At 47.2% G+C, this 21,057-nt stretch overlaps 1 protein-coding gene across 1 annotated transcript in view; it reads right to left on the bottom strand.

The window, feature by feature from the left end:
* Nucleotides 1–11,056: 11,056 nt before the first annotated feature.
* LOC311226155 (regulator of chromosome condensation-like) overlaps nucleotides 11,057–21,057 on the bottom strand; it is a gene marked incomplete at its 5' end in the record, with an annotated part of 49,342 nt that continues 39,341 nt past the window's right edge. Inside the window, 4 exon segments of the mRNA XM_084311528.1 lie at nucleotides 11,057–11,406; nucleotides 15,248–15,400; nucleotides 16,755–16,874; nucleotides 17,989–18,129. Of these exon segments, the coding sequence (XP_084167654.1) occupies nucleotides 11,234–11,406; nucleotides 15,248–15,400; nucleotides 16,755–16,874; nucleotides 17,989–18,129 (587 nt within the window). The 3' untranslated portion in view covers nucleotides 11,057–11,233.

The following is a 21,057-nucleotide window of genomic DNA, read 5'->3' as shown; positions in this document are numbered from 1 at the left end:
TTAACCTTTCATTACCACACTACAGACTGTTAACCTTTCACTACCACACTATAGGTTAACCTTTCACTACCACACTACAGAAGGTCAACCATTTCACTACCACACTACAGAAGGTTAACCTTTCACTACCACACTACAGAAGGTTAACCTTTCACTACCACACTACAGACGGTTAACCTTTCACTACCACTACAGACAGTTAACACCACACTACAGAAGGTTAACCTTTCACTACAGGTCAACCTTCCACTACCACTACAGGTTAACCCTTTCACTACCACACTACATGTTAACCCTCTCACTAACACACTACAGACGGTTAACCTCTCACTACCACTACAGAAGGTTAACCTTTCACCACACTACATGTTAACCTTTCACTACCAGACTACAGGTGAACCCTTTCACTACCACACTACAGGTTAACCTTTCACTACCAAATTATAGAAGGTTAACCTTTCACTAACACACTAAAGGTTAACCTTTCACTACCACACTACAGACGGTTAACCTTTCACTACAGGTTAACCTTTCACTACAGGTCAACCTTTCACTACCACTACAGGTTAACCCTTTCACTACCACACTACTGAAGGTTAACCTTTCACTACATGTTAACCCTTTCACTAACACACTACAGATGGTTAACCTTTCACCACACTACAGGTTAACCCTTTCACTAACACACTACAGGTTAACCTTTCACTACCACTACAGGTTAACTTTTCACTACCACTACAGAAGGTCAACCTTTCACTACCAGACTATAGGTTTACCCTTCACTACTACAGAAGGTTTACCCTTCACTACCACACTACAGGTTAACCTTTCACTACAAGTTAACCTTTCACTACAGGTTAACCTTCTCACTACCACACTACAGGTTAACCTTTCACTACTACACTACAGGTCAACCCTTTCACTACCCCACTACAGAATGTTAACCTTTCACTACCACTACAGGTTAACCCTTTCACTACCACACTACATGTTAACCCTTTCACTACCACTAGAGGTTAACCTTTCACTACTACACTACAGGTCAACCCTTTCACTACCCCACTACAGAATGTTAACCTTTCACTGCCACTACAGGTTAACCTGTTCACTACCAAACTACAGGTTAACCCTTTCACTAGTTAACCATTTCACTACCACACTACTGGTTAACGCTTTCACTACCACACTACAGGTTAATCCTTTCACTATGGTTAACGATAGGTTATGTAGATAACCTAGTTATATTAGTATTGGCTGAGCGTCCCGCTCTGAGCCTTACGAGATACTTCTATCTCCTGTGATACTTAATGTATCTCCCACGAATAAAAACACATGCACCCCACCTGTATGGGGCCCCGCCCCTTATGGTGGCACCACCCATATAACCATGACTCTGGTCATGAAACACCCTTCCTCGCCAAAAACCCGTCCCAGGAAAAGATCCCTCAAGAGGGAACTCAGGGCCGCGCAGAGCGGGACGCTCAGCCAATACTAATATAACTAGGTTATCTACATAACCTATCGTTATATATCGTATTTGCATCGCGTCCCGCTCTGAGCCTTACGAGATAATGGGGAAGAGCGGGCGCGAGACCCGACAGATGTACCCCCTGAGGACCCGTAAGCCCACATCAAGGGGTGCGGGGAGCCCTGTCACCCCATCCTTCCTAACGAAGGGGGGGCGCAGTCAACTCCACCTGAATGCGAACAAGAGTGAGCTAGAACCCCTTGAACACACCGTACAGGCGGAACCACGTGTGACTCAACACACTGTGGCCCATACCCATATACCCCTGCTACCCGACCAAAGGACGGGAAGCAGGAAAGGCCACAGACCCCAGAACCGCCTGGGAGACAGAACCCCTGGTCATGTCCATGAGGTAAAACCTTACAAAGGGGCCCGGTGAGGACCACGAAGCCGCAGCACAGATGTCCTCCACCGAGGCCCCACCCAGGAGAGCGGCAGAAGCAGCCACCCCACGAGTGGAGTGCGCCCTGACGCCCCCAGGGGGATCCAGCCCAGCCAACGTGTAGCAGAGGGCAATACCCTCGCACAACCAATGGGACAGGCGCTGCGTCGACAGTGCCTTACCAGCACGAGCCCCACCGTAACAGACAAAAAGCTGGTCGGTAACCCTGAAGTCCTGAGTACGGCTGAGGTAAATCCCCAAAGCACGGACTGGACAGGTGAAGGCCCGCATCTAACTCACTAGCGTGAGGAGGAGGACGAAAAGCCTGAACCACAATATCCCGGGAGCGGAAGGAACTCCGGATATTCTTAGGCACGAAAGCAGGATTAGGTCACAGAGTGGCACCGCAATCGGTCCGAAAAGACAGGCACTCTGGACGTACCGAGAGAGCACAGAGCTCACCCACGCGTTTAGCGGAAGTGACAGCCAGCAGGAACGCGGTCTTGAAAGACAGCCGTCCCAACGTCGCCTGCTCGAGCGGCTCAAACGGGGCCAAGGACAACCGACCGAGGACCAATTGAAGATCCCAAGTCGGAGCCAAGGAGCGATGCACCGGCTTAACGCGTCGAGCGCCAAGCAGGAAACGCTTCACAAGAGGGTGGCGGAACAAAACAGTCCCCTCAAAACCCTCATGATAGGAGGATATAGCCGCCGCATATACCCTCACTGTCGAAGCCGACAGCCTACCAAGAAGAGACTGGAAATAACCCAGAACAGCATCCAGGGGGCAGGAGACTGGGTCCCAGCCCCCCCCCTGACACCACTCTTGGAACGCACGCCACCTGCCCGCGTAAACCGCGACAGTGGAGGGAGCATGCGCACACCGGATGGTATCAACCACCGCGGGATCCATCCTCTCCAGACTCACCCTCCCACCAGCCACACCACCAGGCGTTGACCCAACACCGGAGGCTGGACAAGCACTCCGTTGTGCTGCGAGAGGGCCGTCGCTGACCACGGAATGACCCAAGGAGGAGCGACCAGAAGCTGGATTAAGACCGGGAACCACACTGACGTGCCCCGGTCCGGCGCGACCAGGATCACCGTCCTGCGCTCCCTCCGTATCCGCTCCAACAGCTGACTCAACAGCTGTACAGGAGGGAAGGCGTACAGAAGACCGGGCGGCCACGGAAAGGTCGAGAAGGCATCCACCCCCAAGGGGGGATGATCCGCTCGACTGAGCGAGAACCACAAGGGGCACTTGTGAGAACGTCGGCACGCAAACAGATCTACCGAGGCCTCCCCGAACCGATCCCAGATCTGTCTGACTATGTCGGGGCGGAGTTCCCACTCGTCGCGACGAGGACCGCCCCGAGACATTAAATCCGCCGCCACATTTTCCGTACCAGTAACGTGGAGCGCCCGCAGACTGCGCAGCCTGCGGGATGCCCATAGCAACAGTTCGCGCGCCACCCCGAGCAGGCGGGCGGAACGAGTCCCACCCTGCCTGTTGATATACGCCGCCGCCGTCACATTGTCCGTCCTGACCAAAACATGTTTGCCTACCACTAGGTGGCCGAGCCGTTTGAGGACCAGGAGGACCGCCTTCAACTCCAACACATTGATATGCAGGACAGCTGGGTCGGCATGACCCGTCCAGCTGCCCCCCACAGCATGGAACCGCAACGCCCCTCCCCAACCTGTGAGAGAGGCGTCGGTGAAAACCGTGACGTGGGAGCCACTGCTGCCCATGGGGACCCCAGCGGAGAGGATACCCAGCCTCCCCCAGTGGGCAAGATCCCCCCATATCGACAAAGGAACCGTCAACCATCTCCCTTTGCCCCACACCGGATCTATTCTCAAAGAGAGAAACCACCTCTGTATCCGCCTCATAAAGAGGAGGCCAAGAGGAACCACCGTGTGGGCCGCCGACATAAGGCCCAGCAGACGCATCACCTGCCGCGCCGTAACCGTCCCTCCCAGACGGAAACCCCCGAGCGCGTGACGGAGAACCCCCCGACGCTGCTCCGAGAGGGTCGCAAGCATGGGCTTCGACCTCAATGTCAAGCCCAAGTACTCCACCCGTTGACTGGGAAGAGGGGTACTCTTCTTCCAATTCACAGCAAAACCCAGGTTGGTGAGGAATTCCACCACCAGTCGAGTATGAGACCTGGCAACCTCCTCTGAACGGCTGAGGAGCAGAATGTCGTCGAGATAGAACAGGACTCGTATCCCCCGACGACGTAAAGGCCCCAGAGCAGCCGCCACGCACTTGGTGAATGTGCGGGGAGCCAGAGAATAACCGAACGGCATTCTGTGGTACTCGTACGCTACGCCCTGAAACAGGAACCGTAGGAACTTCCTGTGAGGAGGGAAAATGGGTATGTGAAAATACGCATCCTTCAGGTCTATGGAGGTGAACCAGTCCCCCCTCCTGACAGCAAGCAGAAGGAGTCGGACGGTCAACATCCTGAACGGTCTCGCTACAATCAACCGATTGAACATGGACAGATTCAGTATAGGTCTGACCCCCCCAGTTTTCTTGGGCACCAGAAAATAACGGGAGTAGACGCCTGACATTGCGTCCTCTCTCGGGACCACAACGACGGCCTGCTTCGCCAACAGAGATTGGATCTCGTCGGCCAGGGCTGTCACCGCGCCCGACCCTAACAATAGGGTCGGCACCAAACCCGAGAACGGAGGATGGGGCCGCGCAAATTGCAAAACCAGCCCCGCCTCTAACGTTCTCCTCATCCACCGATTCAATGATATATTGAATCAATGTGAATATAATCCCACAGCGCCCCCGCCGTCAACTGACGCTGGGCCGCAAGGAACAGCAGATAATTGGCCCGGTCCCCCCCGTCGTGCAAAGCACCCAAGGGGGGACCCCGACAGAAAGGGCCGGTTTGATACGGGAGGAGCGGTCATCAAACTTGTGGACACACACTCACCCCCTGAACACCCCTCCAGCACACGCTGAGGAGTCGTTCCGCAGCCAGACACGCAAGGCCTGAGGACCCCATGGGCTCCCACACGCCGAAGCCCTGCAGTGATATTGCTACCACTCAAATCACGCCAGCCTCTCCTTTGCAGACCACTGCCGGTTTGACGGGAGTGGGAGGCAACAGCGCGATACCCCGCCTGGCGAGGGCGAAGCCGGGGTAACCCCTGCTGAGCATTCAACAGAAGAGGCACCGAGTCCCCCTGCTGACCACTGGAGCTAGTGGCAGCTGTAACACCAGGTTCCACCCACCCACAACCTGCGGTGCAGGAACCACGCGACGACGGAACATTCTCACGGACAGACCCAGGCTCAGCCATCAACTGGGTGTCAGCCTCTGTCTCCATGAGAAGTGAAGAATGGGGCCGCATACGCTTCAAAGAAGGTTCGCGGCCCGCAGCCAAAGGAGAACACTCAGAGCCCCGCTTCTGAGGGTAACAGAAAGCGGACTGAACGGGGAGCGGGCTGCTCGCGGCAAAATGACGACGGGTTGGTTTACCAACCCCGAAATCACCCAAAATGGCCGATCCCTCGGCCGCCAAGACTGTCGGCCTTGCGATACCCTGTCGATTCTCCAACCAGGGCACCACTGGCGGGGGAAACATGGCCGCCTGTCGAGGATCTCGCCACAGTCGTTGACGAGATCGTGCTCCCACCCCTGGCTGCACAGCGTGAGGTGGCGTAGGACCCGAATCAAAAACAGCCTGCGCCTCCACAGAACGCCCAAAAAGACTATCTGTGGAAAAAGGAGTCGTGAGGAGAGAAAACCTATCCTCTTCCCCAAGAGGAGACTGCTCCAACCAAACATGCCTAACAACCAAAGTCGATAGCATCCGAATCCTCCCCGCAGTTATAGCTTGCGACTGAGTCAAGATCTCTATAACACCACAAACATGAATCACGTTCATAGTGTCGGTCGGACCCAAAGACCTACAACCCGACGCCATCTTGGATAGGAAAGTAGCCAACTGAGCCACAACACTGGCCGCCGCTAAATGCCATCCTGCAGCAGTATACCACTCATTCGTCCATACTGCCACCCTCCGAGCCGACATGCTATCAAGCAACGGCCGGGCGGAACGTCGTTCATCCCCGCCTGGGCACAAAAAAGAAGCTACCTGGCTACTTAGCCAAGGTACCCCCGGGCTGCACCCCGTCGTCAGCCCCTTCACCCGCAAAAAAGGTAAATAGAGCTCAGCGAACCGCCCCCCACCCACCACCGACTGACCTTCATCAATGAAGCTGGCAAGAGGAGGGAAAAGCGGAATCCCGCGGCGGGGATTATTAGACATTCCAGCGTCAACATCAGCGTTAGCAGAAGAAGCAGTAGTAGCATTAGCATTAGCATTAGCGTCAACAGCATGTTCCAGGATCGCCAAGACATCGCCCACTACAGTGGAACGATCGCCAAGCCGCCCCGGCCCTGGTGCCGAAACATACTCCACAGCACGACCAACACCGACATTGACGCCTACGGACACAGACCTCACCTTTGTACAAGCCGACCCGTTAGCCAAACCTTGTACGCTGCCCCTCGGTCCGTCGCCGTCAGCCGAGGAACCACCAGCACAGGTCTCATGTGTTGTCGAAACAAGCTCCGGAGAATCCAGGGAAAAACAACTCTCCGGTAAGCCCTCAACATTATTAATCTTCCTTAATCTTTTCATTCCGCTAGTCTCGTATGGTGCACGCATCCAATACGCTGGGACGAAAACAGAGGAAGGGTGTTTCATGACCAGAGTCATGGTTATATGGGTGGTGCCACCATAAGGGGCGGGGCCCCATACAGGTGGGGTGCATGTGTTTTTATTCGTGGGAGATACATTAAGTATCACAGGAGATAGAAGTATCTCGTAAGGCTCAGAGCGGGACGCGATGCAAATACGATATATAACCATCTGTAGTGTGTGGTAGTGAAAGGGTTGACCTTCTGTAGTGTGGCAGTGAAAAGGTTATAAAGCTCTTCCCCGACAGGAAACCGCAGGTTACGCCGACACTTACCGTCTCGTTTATGTTGTACATGCGTTTGTTCCCAGAGGACATTATGCTATTTGTCATCTCTGAGGGGCCAGACCTGCATGCGGAGCAGCATAATGATGTCGCCAATCTCCTAATGGACTGCAGCTACCGGCCTTAATTGTATGCAGTTTAAGGACAGACACACACACTGGCAAGATACACATATTGACCACATACTGATCAGATACACACTGACCAGACACTCTCCTTGACTTTAGTGTCAATATAAACCCTGTCGCAATCATTTAAATTCATAAAGCCATTGATGAGACTGAAAAATACACAAATACACGTTTCTGTCGTCAGACCTTTATGAGGCATCTTGAAGGCCGGATAACCCAAACGTTGCGTGTAGATACAATTTGCAAGTGAAAACTGTGTGCAGGATTGGTCCTCTCCTACGGACTTGTCCAGAGACTGCAGGTGCGCAAAAATACGTTGTTTTTCTTTTACAAAGGCAATCACACTCAGTGGTTCTCAAACTGTGGTACGCGTACCACTAGTGGTACTGCTGGTGGTACTTGAAGGCTACTGAACTTAGAAGCAGGCCAGGCCAGTGTTTCTAGTTGCAGATAGTTAGATAACCTAAGTGGGGAACAACCAGGAGATCACTGTGACAGAGAGTAATGCAGTCTAAACAGTCATACATCTTTTATTAAACTTCAGCCCTGATCATAACCATTTATATTTTTAGTAATGTCAGAAAAAAAATGAAATACTCCCACTTTTCTGAAGAGTTGTTGTTACATCTCTGACATTACAAAAAACAAAAAAAATCCATCAAAATCTGTGTTGTTGCTAATCATTGACACATGCCTAGCCTGTAATAATCCCCCCCAGAAAAATTTACTTTGCATTTGATATATTGAAAATATTTTACTTGTGTTTTTTTAACAATAATTTGTGATGCCATCACACAAACTGGCATTTAACACTTTCAGTGCCAGCATGGGGCGCACGATTTAGTGCTTGAATGCCCACCATCCACTTCAATGTTAGCGTTAATATCGCCTAATCTATGTTTAAAATTATGGCTGTGTGTCTAATCTGCCCGTCGCTTATCAATGACTCGTTTTCCAGTCAACATTGTCGAAGCAGATTGTTTTTTTATCTGTTCATTTCAGTTTTATAGCATTTTGAAAAGCCCTCGTTTAAGGAAAAATGTTCGGCCTATTAATGAATCGTTTTCAAATAAACGCTAGATTATCGATAGTATATGTCAGGGGTCGGCAATAGGCGGCCAGCGGGCCGACATTGGCCCGCCAGCAATAATTTCTGGCCCGGGATTATTTTGAGAATATGATATTTATTTTATGCGCAGGAAATATTCACTCGGGACGCCAGGGTGTCTTTGTGAAGCTGTATCTACCGGTAGTCATCAAAAGCATGTCTGTCACTATAGCCAATTGAAATACTAGAAATGGTCACGTGGACTGGGAGAACCAATGGAATAGTCCCACCGGGCCGCATGTATATTTCCCTAACGCACATTCACTTCCGCGTTCGAGATGCGAGCGAGTAACAAAATGTGTTAAAAAAAAAAACATCTTTGGATAGCTTCTTTGCAACGGGGAAATATAACGCTTCTTTTAATAAACAGGAGCCATACTTAAAATACGGGTTTATCGCAACAGGTCGTTGATTCTTGCGTGCCGAGCCGACGTCCTCTGCATAATATGTGGCAACAACAACAACGAGGCAATGATGACAACTGTGTTCAAGTTGGCAGATAAAGTAGCTGCATTCAACGCCAATCTGGAATTGGAGGGCGGCGAGTGGATATTGGACATGTTTCAAACATTAGCAGGGATTTTGGAGGACTGAACAACAAACAAGGTATGGTGAGTCGTGTTTTCTTTTTTTTAAACATCATTTTTTTAGCGTTTATCGCTTTTTCTGGTCAAGCATGACCGACAGATGCAGGGTGAAACGGGAGGGAGAACAGGGGAAGACATTCGGCAAATGACGGCGGGTCCGGGAATCGAACTCGGAGTCAACCAGATCCGTGACGCAGCACGGTATTCCCCGACACTTTCGCGTCGAGGTACATGGTGAGCTACTGGAGCCCCCTTGTGAGTCGTGTTTTCATGCATTCTGATCTGTTCATCACCCGCCGCGGTGATCTGCAACAGCTGATCTGCTGTTCATGAATGAATGAAAACTTTATTTAACAGATTGCAGAATGGGTACAATACAGTACGGCGCAATACACACAATTGTTAAGGGGATGCAGACTAGAGAAAAACGTTTGTCTCGTTTACATCAGGGTATCCCATTTGCGAGTGCTCGCTTATGCCTGTTTTTTACTGTTGTGAAGCACTGTGAACTGCAACCTCTGTATGAAAAGTGCTATACAAATAAAGTTATTATTATTATTATCATTATTAAGTGTATGCACCCGCCGCGGTGCTGCATTTTTCACTATCAATATATTAAATTAGCCATTGTTTTTGATCCTGGCCCGCCAAGCAAAGGCTTGGGGAAAATCTGGCCCGTGGCCAGACCTAATTGCCGACCCCTGGTATATGTGTACGTATGCACGCTATATAGGCGATCTGAAAAATCTATTCCGATTTCCTCAAAGCCATCGCCCACACACACACACACATAGGGCGAACGCTGAGATCTCAGCAAATACAACTCTGATTATCCCAAGACTTGTAAAATAGATTCCTTACCTCAGATCAGATGTTCTCCAAAAAGATCATTCCAATTCCTGATCGCCATTCCAAAAATCGATCGCTTTTATTGATCCAATGCTACATACTGTAAACATATGTATGTATATATATTCCACGCTGTTCTGATGGTCCACAATGAATCCGATCGGCTCGGGTTACATGCCTGAGAAGCAAAATGTGGATTCCGGATTTCTCTTTTCTCATCCATTTTCATTGAGTCCATTCCAAAAGGGTGCATTACCATCTGGGAGACGATAGGGGCGGTTTTTTCACATCTGAGCTCCTGATGGGGCTGGTTTACCAACGGGTGACCCGTTGATGAAATATGAATTCTGATTGCTAATAAAAAAAATAACACGCCAATTGTCGTGGTGGGCATTCAGGGGGCGGGCTGATAACACGTGTTATCACGTGGTGGGCACTCAAAGTGTTAAAGGGTTACAATTCGAAAATGTTTTTTTTTAAATAATTTGTGATGCCCATCACAAACACTGGCATTTAAAGGGTACAAATTCAAAAGTTCCTGCACCAGAATGCAGGAAATTAAGTCTTTGTAACAATAATTCCTGGTGGGGGACCCCCACTTAGAAAGATAGCCTGACTGGGGCTATATTTCACACTATATTTCCCAGCCTGAATTATTTCCCCAGTCCGGCCCTGGTTATGTGAGTTGTCAATGGACAACATGCTGTGTGTGTGTGTGTGTGTGTGTGTGTGTGTGTGTGTGTGTGTGTGTGTGTGTGTGTGTGTGTGTGTGTGTGTGTGTGAGAGAGAGAGAGAATGAAGGAAAATTGCTTGCTGTGTGTGTGTGAGAGAGAATTAAGTACATTTGCTGAAATACAGTTGTTCTTAATTTTCTGAGAATGTTAGTTATTATGTTCTCAATGCCCCTTGCATTGTATGAATTGTGTGGAAGAGTTGGCTAGTTCTAGTGCTATCCCTTTGTACATTGTGGCTGTGTCTGACAAAAGTTAAGAATAAATAATGGTATTAGGAATACATTTGCCTCCTGCGTGAACTGTGCATAGCTGAATAGACTGTATTTTAACGTCGGTCATATGGTGGTACTTTGAGAGCTAGCTACGTTCTCAGGTGGTACTTGGTGTAAAAAGTTTGATAACCACTGCACTACACCATGACATCTCACTTTTATTATTAAACAAAAATACAATAAAATTCAATATAATAATAATAAAATCAAAGATATAAAACGAGATCAACAGGCTTTGCCGAGTGCTCCATTCAGTACCCTTTCAGTTTATTTATTATAACTTTATTCAAATTGAGGATTAGTTTAAAAAAACGACATTCGGTACAGCCCTAGTTGATACTATAAGCGCAATTCACCCTTCTCAAACCCCGCCCTCTTTTCTTTTCAATCACAACTGCCGCTTTCAAAGTTGGTCCGAGGAAAGAGACGGTCGCGATTGGAGGATCAAAAAAGGAGGGCGGGGTTTGAGAGGTCAATTATAGCACCGTCTCCTTAAAGTCACAAAACTGGGCTGAAGTGTCGACGGCGAGAAGCGCATGTTCTACTTAAAAAGTGGCGTCTGCATCTCTGTAGCCCGGCGTGGTGTGCAGTGCGCAGTGTCTATACATGAGGCCCTCTGTGTCACTCATCAGCTCTCCTTGTCTTTCACCAGAAGGACCGTGTGCTGCCCCCCGCTGGAGGCCATCAGTACTGCGCGGTTCTTCAGCTGCTTGCCGGTCATCTTCACAGGGCTAAATTCGTCGTCCTCCTCCCCCGTGCCGAGCTGCAGGTTGGTGCCCATCCCCCAGGCATACACAGACCCTACGAGGGGACAGAGGACAGGGTTAAGAGGAATCTGCACACTTTGTCATTTGACACGTATGCCTACTGTATACTTTTCTTACTCAGTATATATTTAGATTCTAGTGCTTATTGTAACCATATTTATCGTAATGTATAATATAGCTGATAGGGCATACAGACCCTCTGATCACACTGCCTACTTGCTATAATTTTATTGTCTGTATTAATGTCTTCTACTATTACCATGCCCATAGCCGCACCCCCCCCCCCCCCATGCTGCTATGATGACTGAATTAAGGGGATCAATAAAGGAAGGAATCTCTCATCTCATTTTACATTGTCATTTAGCTGATGCTTTTATCCAAAGCAACTTACAAGTTCTGTACAACAAGTCAGCAGGAAGGAAGAGTACAACTCTGGCAGCTAAGTAAGATTGTTCATTTTATTCTAATTAGTGTATATACCTGACCACATCATGCACAGTTGTACAGCCCTGGCCTATTCCTATTTTATATTGTGCTTCCATGTTCATTTAGTTCATATTCCATTCAATTTGATTCCACCTTTTTATTCTACCATAATTGTTTGTCCGTTAATGTCACACCAAAAACATAAAATTCCTTGTATGTGAAAAATACTTGGCAATAAAAGATCTTCGGATTCCGATATGGTATTGGTAATACATCCTTTCACATAAACTACTTCATTACAAAAAAAATAAAAGAGCAAGCAAAGTATCCGATATCTAGCAAATATCTGATCAGAAAACAGACTCCCAACATTAACACTTTCAGTGCCAGCAGAGGGCGCACAATTTAGTGCTTGAATGTCCACTTCAATGTTAGCGTTAATAACGCCTAATCTATGTTTTAAATTATGGCTATGTGTCTAATCTGCCCGTCGCTTATCAATGACTCGTTTTCCAGTCAACATTGTCGAAGCGGATTGTTTTTTTATCGGTTCATTTTCGTTTTATAGCATTTTGAAAAGCCCTCGTTTAAGGAAAATAAAAAGATTCCATGATAAACGCCCTGTACTGGAATATTCTAGAATACACAAAAACTGTCATTTTTCGGCCCATTTATGAATCGTTTTCAAATAAACGCTAGAATATCGATAGTATGTGTGTACATATGCACGCTGGGGCCGTGAGCTGAAAATCGATTACCTCATTTCCTCAACATCACACACACACACGTTGATATCTCAGCGAATACAACTCCGATTATCCCAAGACTGGTAAAATAGATTCCTTACCTCAGATCAGATGTTCTCCAAAAAGATCATTCCAATTCCTGATCGCCATTCCAAAAATCGATCACTACTGTGAATATATATTCCAGGCTGATTCCCGTCCCGCGATCACTTCCATGTTGAGCAGACGGCTTGCCAGCTCGCGTGTTGCTTTTTAACAGCGGAGCAGTGCAAGAATGTGACAGTGACCATGTGACCGCGGCAGCGCGAGAGAGCGGGAGTGCGGAAATAGGCTGTCTATTGCCATTCTCCAAGACAAACGCTAACCTTAACCAGCTCCTTAACAGCGCCTAAACTTAACCGTTCTAACCTTAACCAACTCCGAAACAATGCCTAACCTTAACCTTAACCATGCATAACCTTAACCATAGAAAGAATATTGCCATTCTCTAAGACAAACTATAACCTTAACCAGCTCCTTAACAGCGCCTAAACTTAACCGTTCTAACCTTAACCAACTCCGAAACAATGCCTAACCTTAACCTTAACCATGCCTAACCTTAACCGGCGAAAGAATACACGTTAAAAAAAAAATTTATGGGATTCGAACTAGTCACCAACGGACCGCAGGACCGCTGCGCTGCCAGGTGAGCTGAGCTTCGAATGAAAATCATGGCGGATTAGGGCTACATAATGCCGCAAGCTCTGCCGCTCTGCTCCGCGGTTGCCGCGCCTGCCGCGGGGCGTGTCGCAGCCAATCAGGGAAAACGCGGAAGCAACGGCAGCACTGCTCCGCTGTTAATAAGCAATAGGCTGCCAGCTCAGGGAGCCAGCTGGCCCCACCTCTACATATCACTGATCCCAGGTCAGTCTAAGCGACTGACGTGCAGTTTTCAGGGATAGACAATAGGGGGCGCTTTTTTCCATTCTGAGCTGCTGATGGGGCTGGTGTACCAACGGGAGACTCTGTTGATGAAATATGAATTCAGATCGGTAATAAAAAAATAAAACGATAGCGGCTACGTGGCATAGTGGGCAAGGCGCTCGCCACGAATGACGGAGACGCTGGGCTTGCCTGTTCGAGCCCAGCGCTCCACATTGCTTTCAGTTTAGCTGGTCGTTCATACTAATACACATGGCCATATTAGGGGGTGGGAAACTGATGGGTGGGGATCGGGGGTTGTGGACAGCGACTCCTACAGGTCGGTTGGTGCGCCTGCGCAGTAGAATCAGGAAGTGTCGGGGGCAGCGTGAGCCTCCCACGCGTTACTCCTCGCCACTGAGAGATCGAGCTGCGCAGGTGAAAAGATGCGACTGCTGTTACCTCAAGTACCGGAGGGGACTTGTGCTATGTATGACTTAGTCCACATTGCAGCCGGCTTGTGGGAGGCAAGAAACAGCGTCCGTGACAGGGGAGGGTTGAATTGAATGATACGAAATTGGGATGGGAGAAAATATAGAAAATGGGAGAAAAAGTGGATAAAAAAAAAAGAAAAAATCAAAAAAAAAACGATAATTAGCGTCGTGGGCATTCAGGGGGGGGGGCTGATAAAACATCATATCACGTCGTGGGCACTGAAAGTGTTAAACGACACAATCCTATGACACTAGGGGTGTAACAATGCATCAATCCTAAGGTGACGATTCAACTGCATCGATTTGAAAATGTTAGAATCGTTATGTTATTAGGTCGAGTCCATTCATGCCGAGTGAATCAGTTCCCAGAGTCACATTTGTGTATTCAACATTTTTGGGGGAATTAACTGATCAAAAATGCATCGCATCGTGGTCAAATTAAGATATTTTATGATGCATTGTATCGTTGCCTGAAGAATCGTAATTGAAGTGGTGTCAAATATTTACACCCCTATATGACACGTTCCCTCCGGTCCTCTTCCACTGCTTCCCTCACTGTCCAGTCATCCAAACGAAACAGTTTTGGCGACCGGGCATTTTCACGAGCTGCACCCCAACTTTGGAACGCCCTCCCTCAGACTGTCAGAGACTATCCCCCTTTAAATCCCAACTCAAAACCTACCCGTTCTCCCAAGCATACAACCTTCCCTACCCATAGCTACCCTCCCCCAACCTACCACCTCCCCTCCCTTCTCTCCCTCCCCCCCCTCCCCTCGGTTTCCTTACTTCCCTGATTGTTCCCCTACTGGACTTTGTATTTGTTACCCGTGGTTTTATGTCTTGCGTAGTCACTGTTGCTTCTTCCCTGTGGTTCTTTGTTTCCCTGTTCATTTGTTCTGCTTATTGTCAGCGTCTTTGGGTTCTTGAAAAGCGCTATATAATAAAAATTAGGGATGTCGGATATTATCTACCAATTATCGGCATCGGTTTTCAAAAAAAATTATATATATATATTTTTTTTCTTTTTACATTTATTTAACCTTTTTTTACCCAGGCAAGCAAGCAAGAACAAATTCTTATTTTATTTATTGTCAAAAGTATGCATAATGTTGTCGTAATTCCACGACAAGAGATATGTAATGTTAATTACCTGAAATTATTCAGTTTTTTTGGGGGGGGAAACCCCACATATATTGGTATCTGTTGATATTGGTATCGGAAATTAAGAGTTGGACAATATCGGTATATCGGATATCGGTAAAAAATCCAATATCGAACATCCCTAATTAAAATTTATTATCATCCTCACCTTCTCTGGTGACGGCGAAGCTGACAGACGTCCCGCAGGTGATCCCGTTAGCCGGCCCCATCCCGGCCACCGGCGTGGGCTCGCTCTTCTCCTCCCCCTTCTGGCCCAGGCCCAGGCGGCCGTACTCCGCTCGGCCCAGGCTGTACACCTGTCCTGGAGGACGACGGAGAGCAGAGGCGCCCGGGTTAGTACCGAGGGGGGACGCCTTGGTCGGGTCCCGAGTCAAACCAAGACTGGTCATAGTCAAGTCTGATGAACGAGTCTGACGATGAACGAGTCTGACGATCAACAAGTCTGACGATGAACGAGTCTGATGATGATCAAGTCTGATGATGATCAAGTCTGATGAACGAGTCTGACGATGAACGAGTCTGATGATGATCAAGTCTGATGATGATCAAGTCTGATGAACGAGTCTGACGATGAACGAGTCTGATGATGATCAAGTCTGATGATGAACGAGTCTGATGATGAACGAGTCTGATGATGATCAAGTCTGATGATGAACGAGTCTGATGATGAACGAGTCTGATGATCGAGTCTGATGATCGAGTCTGATGATCAAGTCTGATGATCAAGTCTGATGATGAACGAGTCTGATGATGAACGAGTCTAATGATGAACGAGTCTGATGATGATCAAGTCTGATGATGATCGAGTCTGATGATGATCGAGTCTGATGATGAACGAGTCTGATGATGAACGAGTCTGATGATGAACGAGTCTGATGATGAACGAGTCTGATGATGAACGAGTCTGATGATGAACGAGTCTGATGATGAACGAGTCTGATGATGAACGAGTCTGATGATGAACGAGTCTGATGATGAACGAGTCTGATGATGAACGAGTCTGATGATGAACGAGTCTGATGATGAAGTCTGATGATGAACGAGTCTGATGATGAACGAGTCTGATGATGAACGAGTCTGATGATGAACGAGTCTGATGATGAACGAGTCTGATGATGAACGAGTCTGATGAACAAGTCTGATAATGAACGAGTCTGATGATGAACGAGTCTGATGATGAACGAGTCTGATGATGAACGAGTCTGATGATGAACGAGTCTGATGAACAAGTCTGATGATGAACGAGTCTGATGATGAACGAGTCTGATGAACAAGTCTGATAATGAACGAGTCTGATGATGAACGAGTCTGATGAACAAGTCTGATAATGAACGAGTCTGACGATGAACGAGTCTGATATATTTTCACAATGTATTTTGTGTTTACTGCAGGGTGGAGGGGACTGGGAGAGCCATGTTATTGACCAGACGCGCTATAGCAGGCTGTCTGAATGTAGAGCTATTAATTTAACACGTAGACCACTTAACAAAAGAAAATACCACTTACAGCACATTTGAAAGCCAAACAAAATGTGACAAATTCTGACAAAATCTTTGTTTGGTTATTTCTATGTAAATTGTATTTCCATTGCTGCTGTTCTCTTGACGCAGCCACCAGGTTAAAAAACACTCCAGACCAGTGGTCCTCAGACTCACCCTCCGCATCCAGACAGAGTGTGTGGTGCTGTCCTCCGGAAAATCCAACCCATGAGGTGGTAGAATTCTTGAAGCAGGTCAACTTCACGGGGACGAAACACGTGTCGATGCTCTTAGTGCCTGTAAGAAGTGAAACAGGGGTCGTTAGAACGCTCCGTGACCCCTCTCTCTCTCTCATGAACACAGATAATCTGAGGGCAGCCTAACAACACTTAATGTAGCATCTGTGATGTCGACAAAAGAGCGACCTATCTAGGCAAAACAGTGAACCACTCTAGGCAAAAGAGCGACCTCTTGGTATTGTGCTTAGTTTGTGTGTTTTTTGTGCGTGTTGGATTTCAGTGGGTATATAGGGGGGGGGGGGGGGGGGGGGGGTTGCTACTGCTGGCCACACCTCAGGCTCTGCCAGAAGAGGTCTGGAGAATTGGCAGGGGTTAAAATAATGAATATTCTTCATTTGAATAATTCCAGTATTTATAATAAAATCCCAAATTGAAAAAAATTTAAATAAAGATTGCTGATAAATTGCTGTAAGCTCATCGTCACTGTAAATGAGGGTAACTTCAGTGTCTTAGGAGATGAAATAAAGGTTTGGTGGCACGGTGACGTAGTGGTCAGCACTGTTGCCTGGTCCTGGGTTCAAACCCCAGCAGGAGGCCTTTCAGTGTGGAGTTTGCATGTATCTCCCCCGTGTGGGTTTCCTCCGGGTACTCCGGTTTCCTCCCACACCATACATGATGGGTATATACTAGGGATGTCCGATATTATCGGCCTACCGATATTGGCATTAAAATGTAATATCGGAAATTATCGGTATCGGTTTTTAAAAATTCTCCCCCCCCCACATTTATTTAACCTTTATTTACCCAGGCAAGCAAGTAAGAACAAATTCTTATTTTATTTATTGTGAAAAGTATGCATAATGTTGTGTTTTTGGTATATATCGGTATCGGTTGATATCGGCAAGAGTTGCCCTTGACCAAGGTATCGGCATTAACTAGAGTTTGTCCCCAGGCGCCACACCGTGTGGCTGGCTACCCACTGCAAAAGTCCCCAAGGTGATTAATAAAAGGTTCAACTAACTTCAATTAAAACCTTGTCAGACAGACCCATTTTTACAAGAAAAGCAAACCCACACATACACGGGAATAAATTAATACCACAAAATTAAACCCCCTAAAAAATAAAAGTACGTGACCAGTTTGACACAGACATGCGTGTGTGTCGTACTCACCGAGCTGGTGGTAGTTGGAGAGGCCAAACCCATAAACGTAGCCTTCTTTTGTCACCGCGAACGTCAGGTAGGCCCCGCAGAAGGCGTCTGTGAACCGGACCTTTCCTCTGACTTTAACAGCCTGGGGAACCAGCAACCGTGCTGCAACGACAGAGACACGGTATCGTGACACGTCAAGAGACAGTCAGGTATCGTGACACATCAAGAGACAGTCAGGTATCGTGACACGAGAGAGACAGTCAGGTATCACGACACGTCAGAGACACACAGGCAGGTATCGTGACACGTCAAGAGACAGTCAGGTATCGTGACACATCAAGAGACAGTCAGGTATCGTGACACGAGAGAGACAGTCAGGTATCGTGACACATCAAGAGACAGTCAGGTATCGTGACACATCAAGAGACAGTCAGGTATCGTGACACGTCAAGAGACAGTCAGGTATCGTGACACATCAAGAGACAGTCAGGTATCGTGACACGAGAGAGACAGTCAGGTATCGTGACACGTCAAGAGACAGTCGGGTATCGTGACACGTGAGACACACAGTCAGGTATCGTGACACGTCAAGAGACAGTCAGGTATCGTGACACGAGAGAGACAGTCAGGTATCGTGACACATCAAGAGACAGTCAGGTATCGTGACACGAGAGAGACAGTCAGGTATCGTGACACGTCAAGAGACAGTCGGGTATCGTGACACGTGAGACACACAGTCAGGTATCGTGACACGTCAAGAGACAGTCAGGTATCGTGACACGTCAAGAGACAGTCAGGTATCGTGACACATCAAGAGACAGTCAGGTATCGTGACACGAGAGAGACAGTCAGGTATCGTGACACGTCAAGAGACAGTCGGGTATCGTGACACGTGAGACACACAGTCAGGTATCGTGACACGTCAAGAGACAGTCAGGTATCGTGACTAGGGATGGGTATCGTTAGGATTTTATCGATACTACAACTCTTATCGATACTGCTTAACAGTTCGGTACTTTATCGATACTCTTTATCGGTTCTTTTAGCTTATTATTTTTTTTTTTTAATTACACATTTATTATTTGAACGGCTTAAGGCTATTTGATGGTTTGTAGTGTTGCATATTTGAAATAAACTTCAATCAAATCAAACCCACCCCCCTCTTAACAAAAACCTGTGTTTAACCTAGACATCTATAAAACATCATGCTAAAACTGTGAAACAAATGTCCTACTCTAAATACATAGCAAACATGACTCAGTTATGTAATAGTGCTGCTGCTTATTTTGTTAAAATCGTTTAGTCGTTAACGTTACTCCGTTTCCATGAAGTGTTTAATTAAGTCCATGGAGTTTCCAGTATTGCTGCCACCATTGCGTCGCATATGGATGGTACACTCTGTTAGCTCCGAAGCTACTCCGCTGCTAGACTACCGATAGCAGAACCGATAACGTCGGAGCTTATCAATACTGTTTTTTTCGAATTTAGTACTGGTTCCCGTTTAGAACCGGGTTTCGGGGGGCATCCCTAATCTTGACACGTGAGAGACACAGTCGGGTATCGTGACACGACAGAGACACACAGTCGGGTATCGTGATTCGTGACACGTGAGAGACAGTCGGGTATCGTGACATACACTCCGACTATGCTTGCTTGTCCTGGTATGACATTGCCCCCAGCAACATGAAAATTAGACTTCAAACTGCCCAGAACAAGCTAGTTAGGATAGTCCTGCAGCCCCCCACTCGTACACGTTTAGACCAGCCGCACTTCAACAGCCTAGGGTGGCTCTCTTGTTGTATAGGACCTGCAGGGTTGGTAGTGCAATACCCGTGGTACGCTCGGCTGAGAGCACCACTCTCTGTAGGGCCTTCTTGTCCTGTGCCGTGCTGTTGCCATACCAGGCAGTGATGTTTCCAGTCAAGATGCTCTCTACACCTCTCTAATTGATCCATTATTCTGGAGGATAGTACTCTGTACAGGTTTCATGACCAGTTTGAGAGGATCACGGAATAAAAAATATATAAAATCGCTGTATCCTATAGGTACTAGGGCTGCAACTAACGATTATTTTGGTAGTCGACTAATCTGTCAATAGTCGACTAATCTAACGATTATTTCTGTCACACCCTCCATCTCTGCTTCCTGTGGGCGCGGCTCCTTTTCCGGGCTCTTAGCAGACTTCTTAGCTTAACATAATAGACCGTTTGGGGGAACTAATGGGATAACTGGGGTTGCAACAAAAGTGCAACTAGGGCTAAAAACACAATGAAATAAAATAATAATAATAATAATAATAATATATCCTTCTTAGCAGACTTCTTAGCTTAACATAACAGGGAACTAATGGGATAACTGGGGATGTTGTTTGCTCCTGACATGAGTCTCAAAGTCTGGGGTGATGGTAGACAAAGCAACTCTGAGGTCGTGCTCAATGTCCAATCTGTTCCTCTGCTTTGTTTTCAGCTGGACCAGAGCTGAGAAGCCACTTTCACAAAGATAGGTAGTGCAAAAAAAAAATATATATATATATATACCGTATATATATATAATAAAAAAAAAAAAAAAAAAAAACATTTATACGACGCATTGACGCAAAAATTCGGCGTCGACGAGTTTTTATGATCTACGTCGTCGATTATGTCGACTAATCGTTGCAGCCCTAATCTGTACATAGCCTACTCTCATTAGTTACGCCGCTGGACAGTATGACTTACTACCATAGTGTTTTTATACCTGTATCACTGTGCATATTATACAACCAATCTGATTAGCACTACACCCAGTTTAAATCACCTTTACATTGTATATTACTGTTGCACTTTACGGTTACATCTGCACTCTGGTTAGATGCCAAACTTCTTTTCGTTGTACTGTACTTGTGCTGTATGACAACAATACATTTTAATCTAATCTAAACGGTGGATGTTGCACCTGCTCTGTCAAACAACCCCACAGAATAACACATTTCCCCCCCCTGCAGCCCGACCATGCGTGTGATCTTCTCACACAGCCTGTATGATCTACTATAGGCCCATGTAGAATACGTGTGCTTTTCTGAAAATGAAAAACAGCTTTATAGAGCAGAAA

This window comes from Notolepis coatsorum (genome assembly GCF_963971535.1).
Source record: "Notolepis coatsorum genome assembly, chromosome: 3".
In the NCBI taxonomy this organism is placed as follows: domain Eukaryota; kingdom Metazoa; phylum Chordata; class Actinopteri; order Aulopiformes; family Paralepididae; genus Notolepis; species Notolepis coatsorum.
The sequence above is the reverse complement of the archived record's forward strand: the minus strand, read 5'-3'. Positions and strand labels throughout refer to the sequence as shown.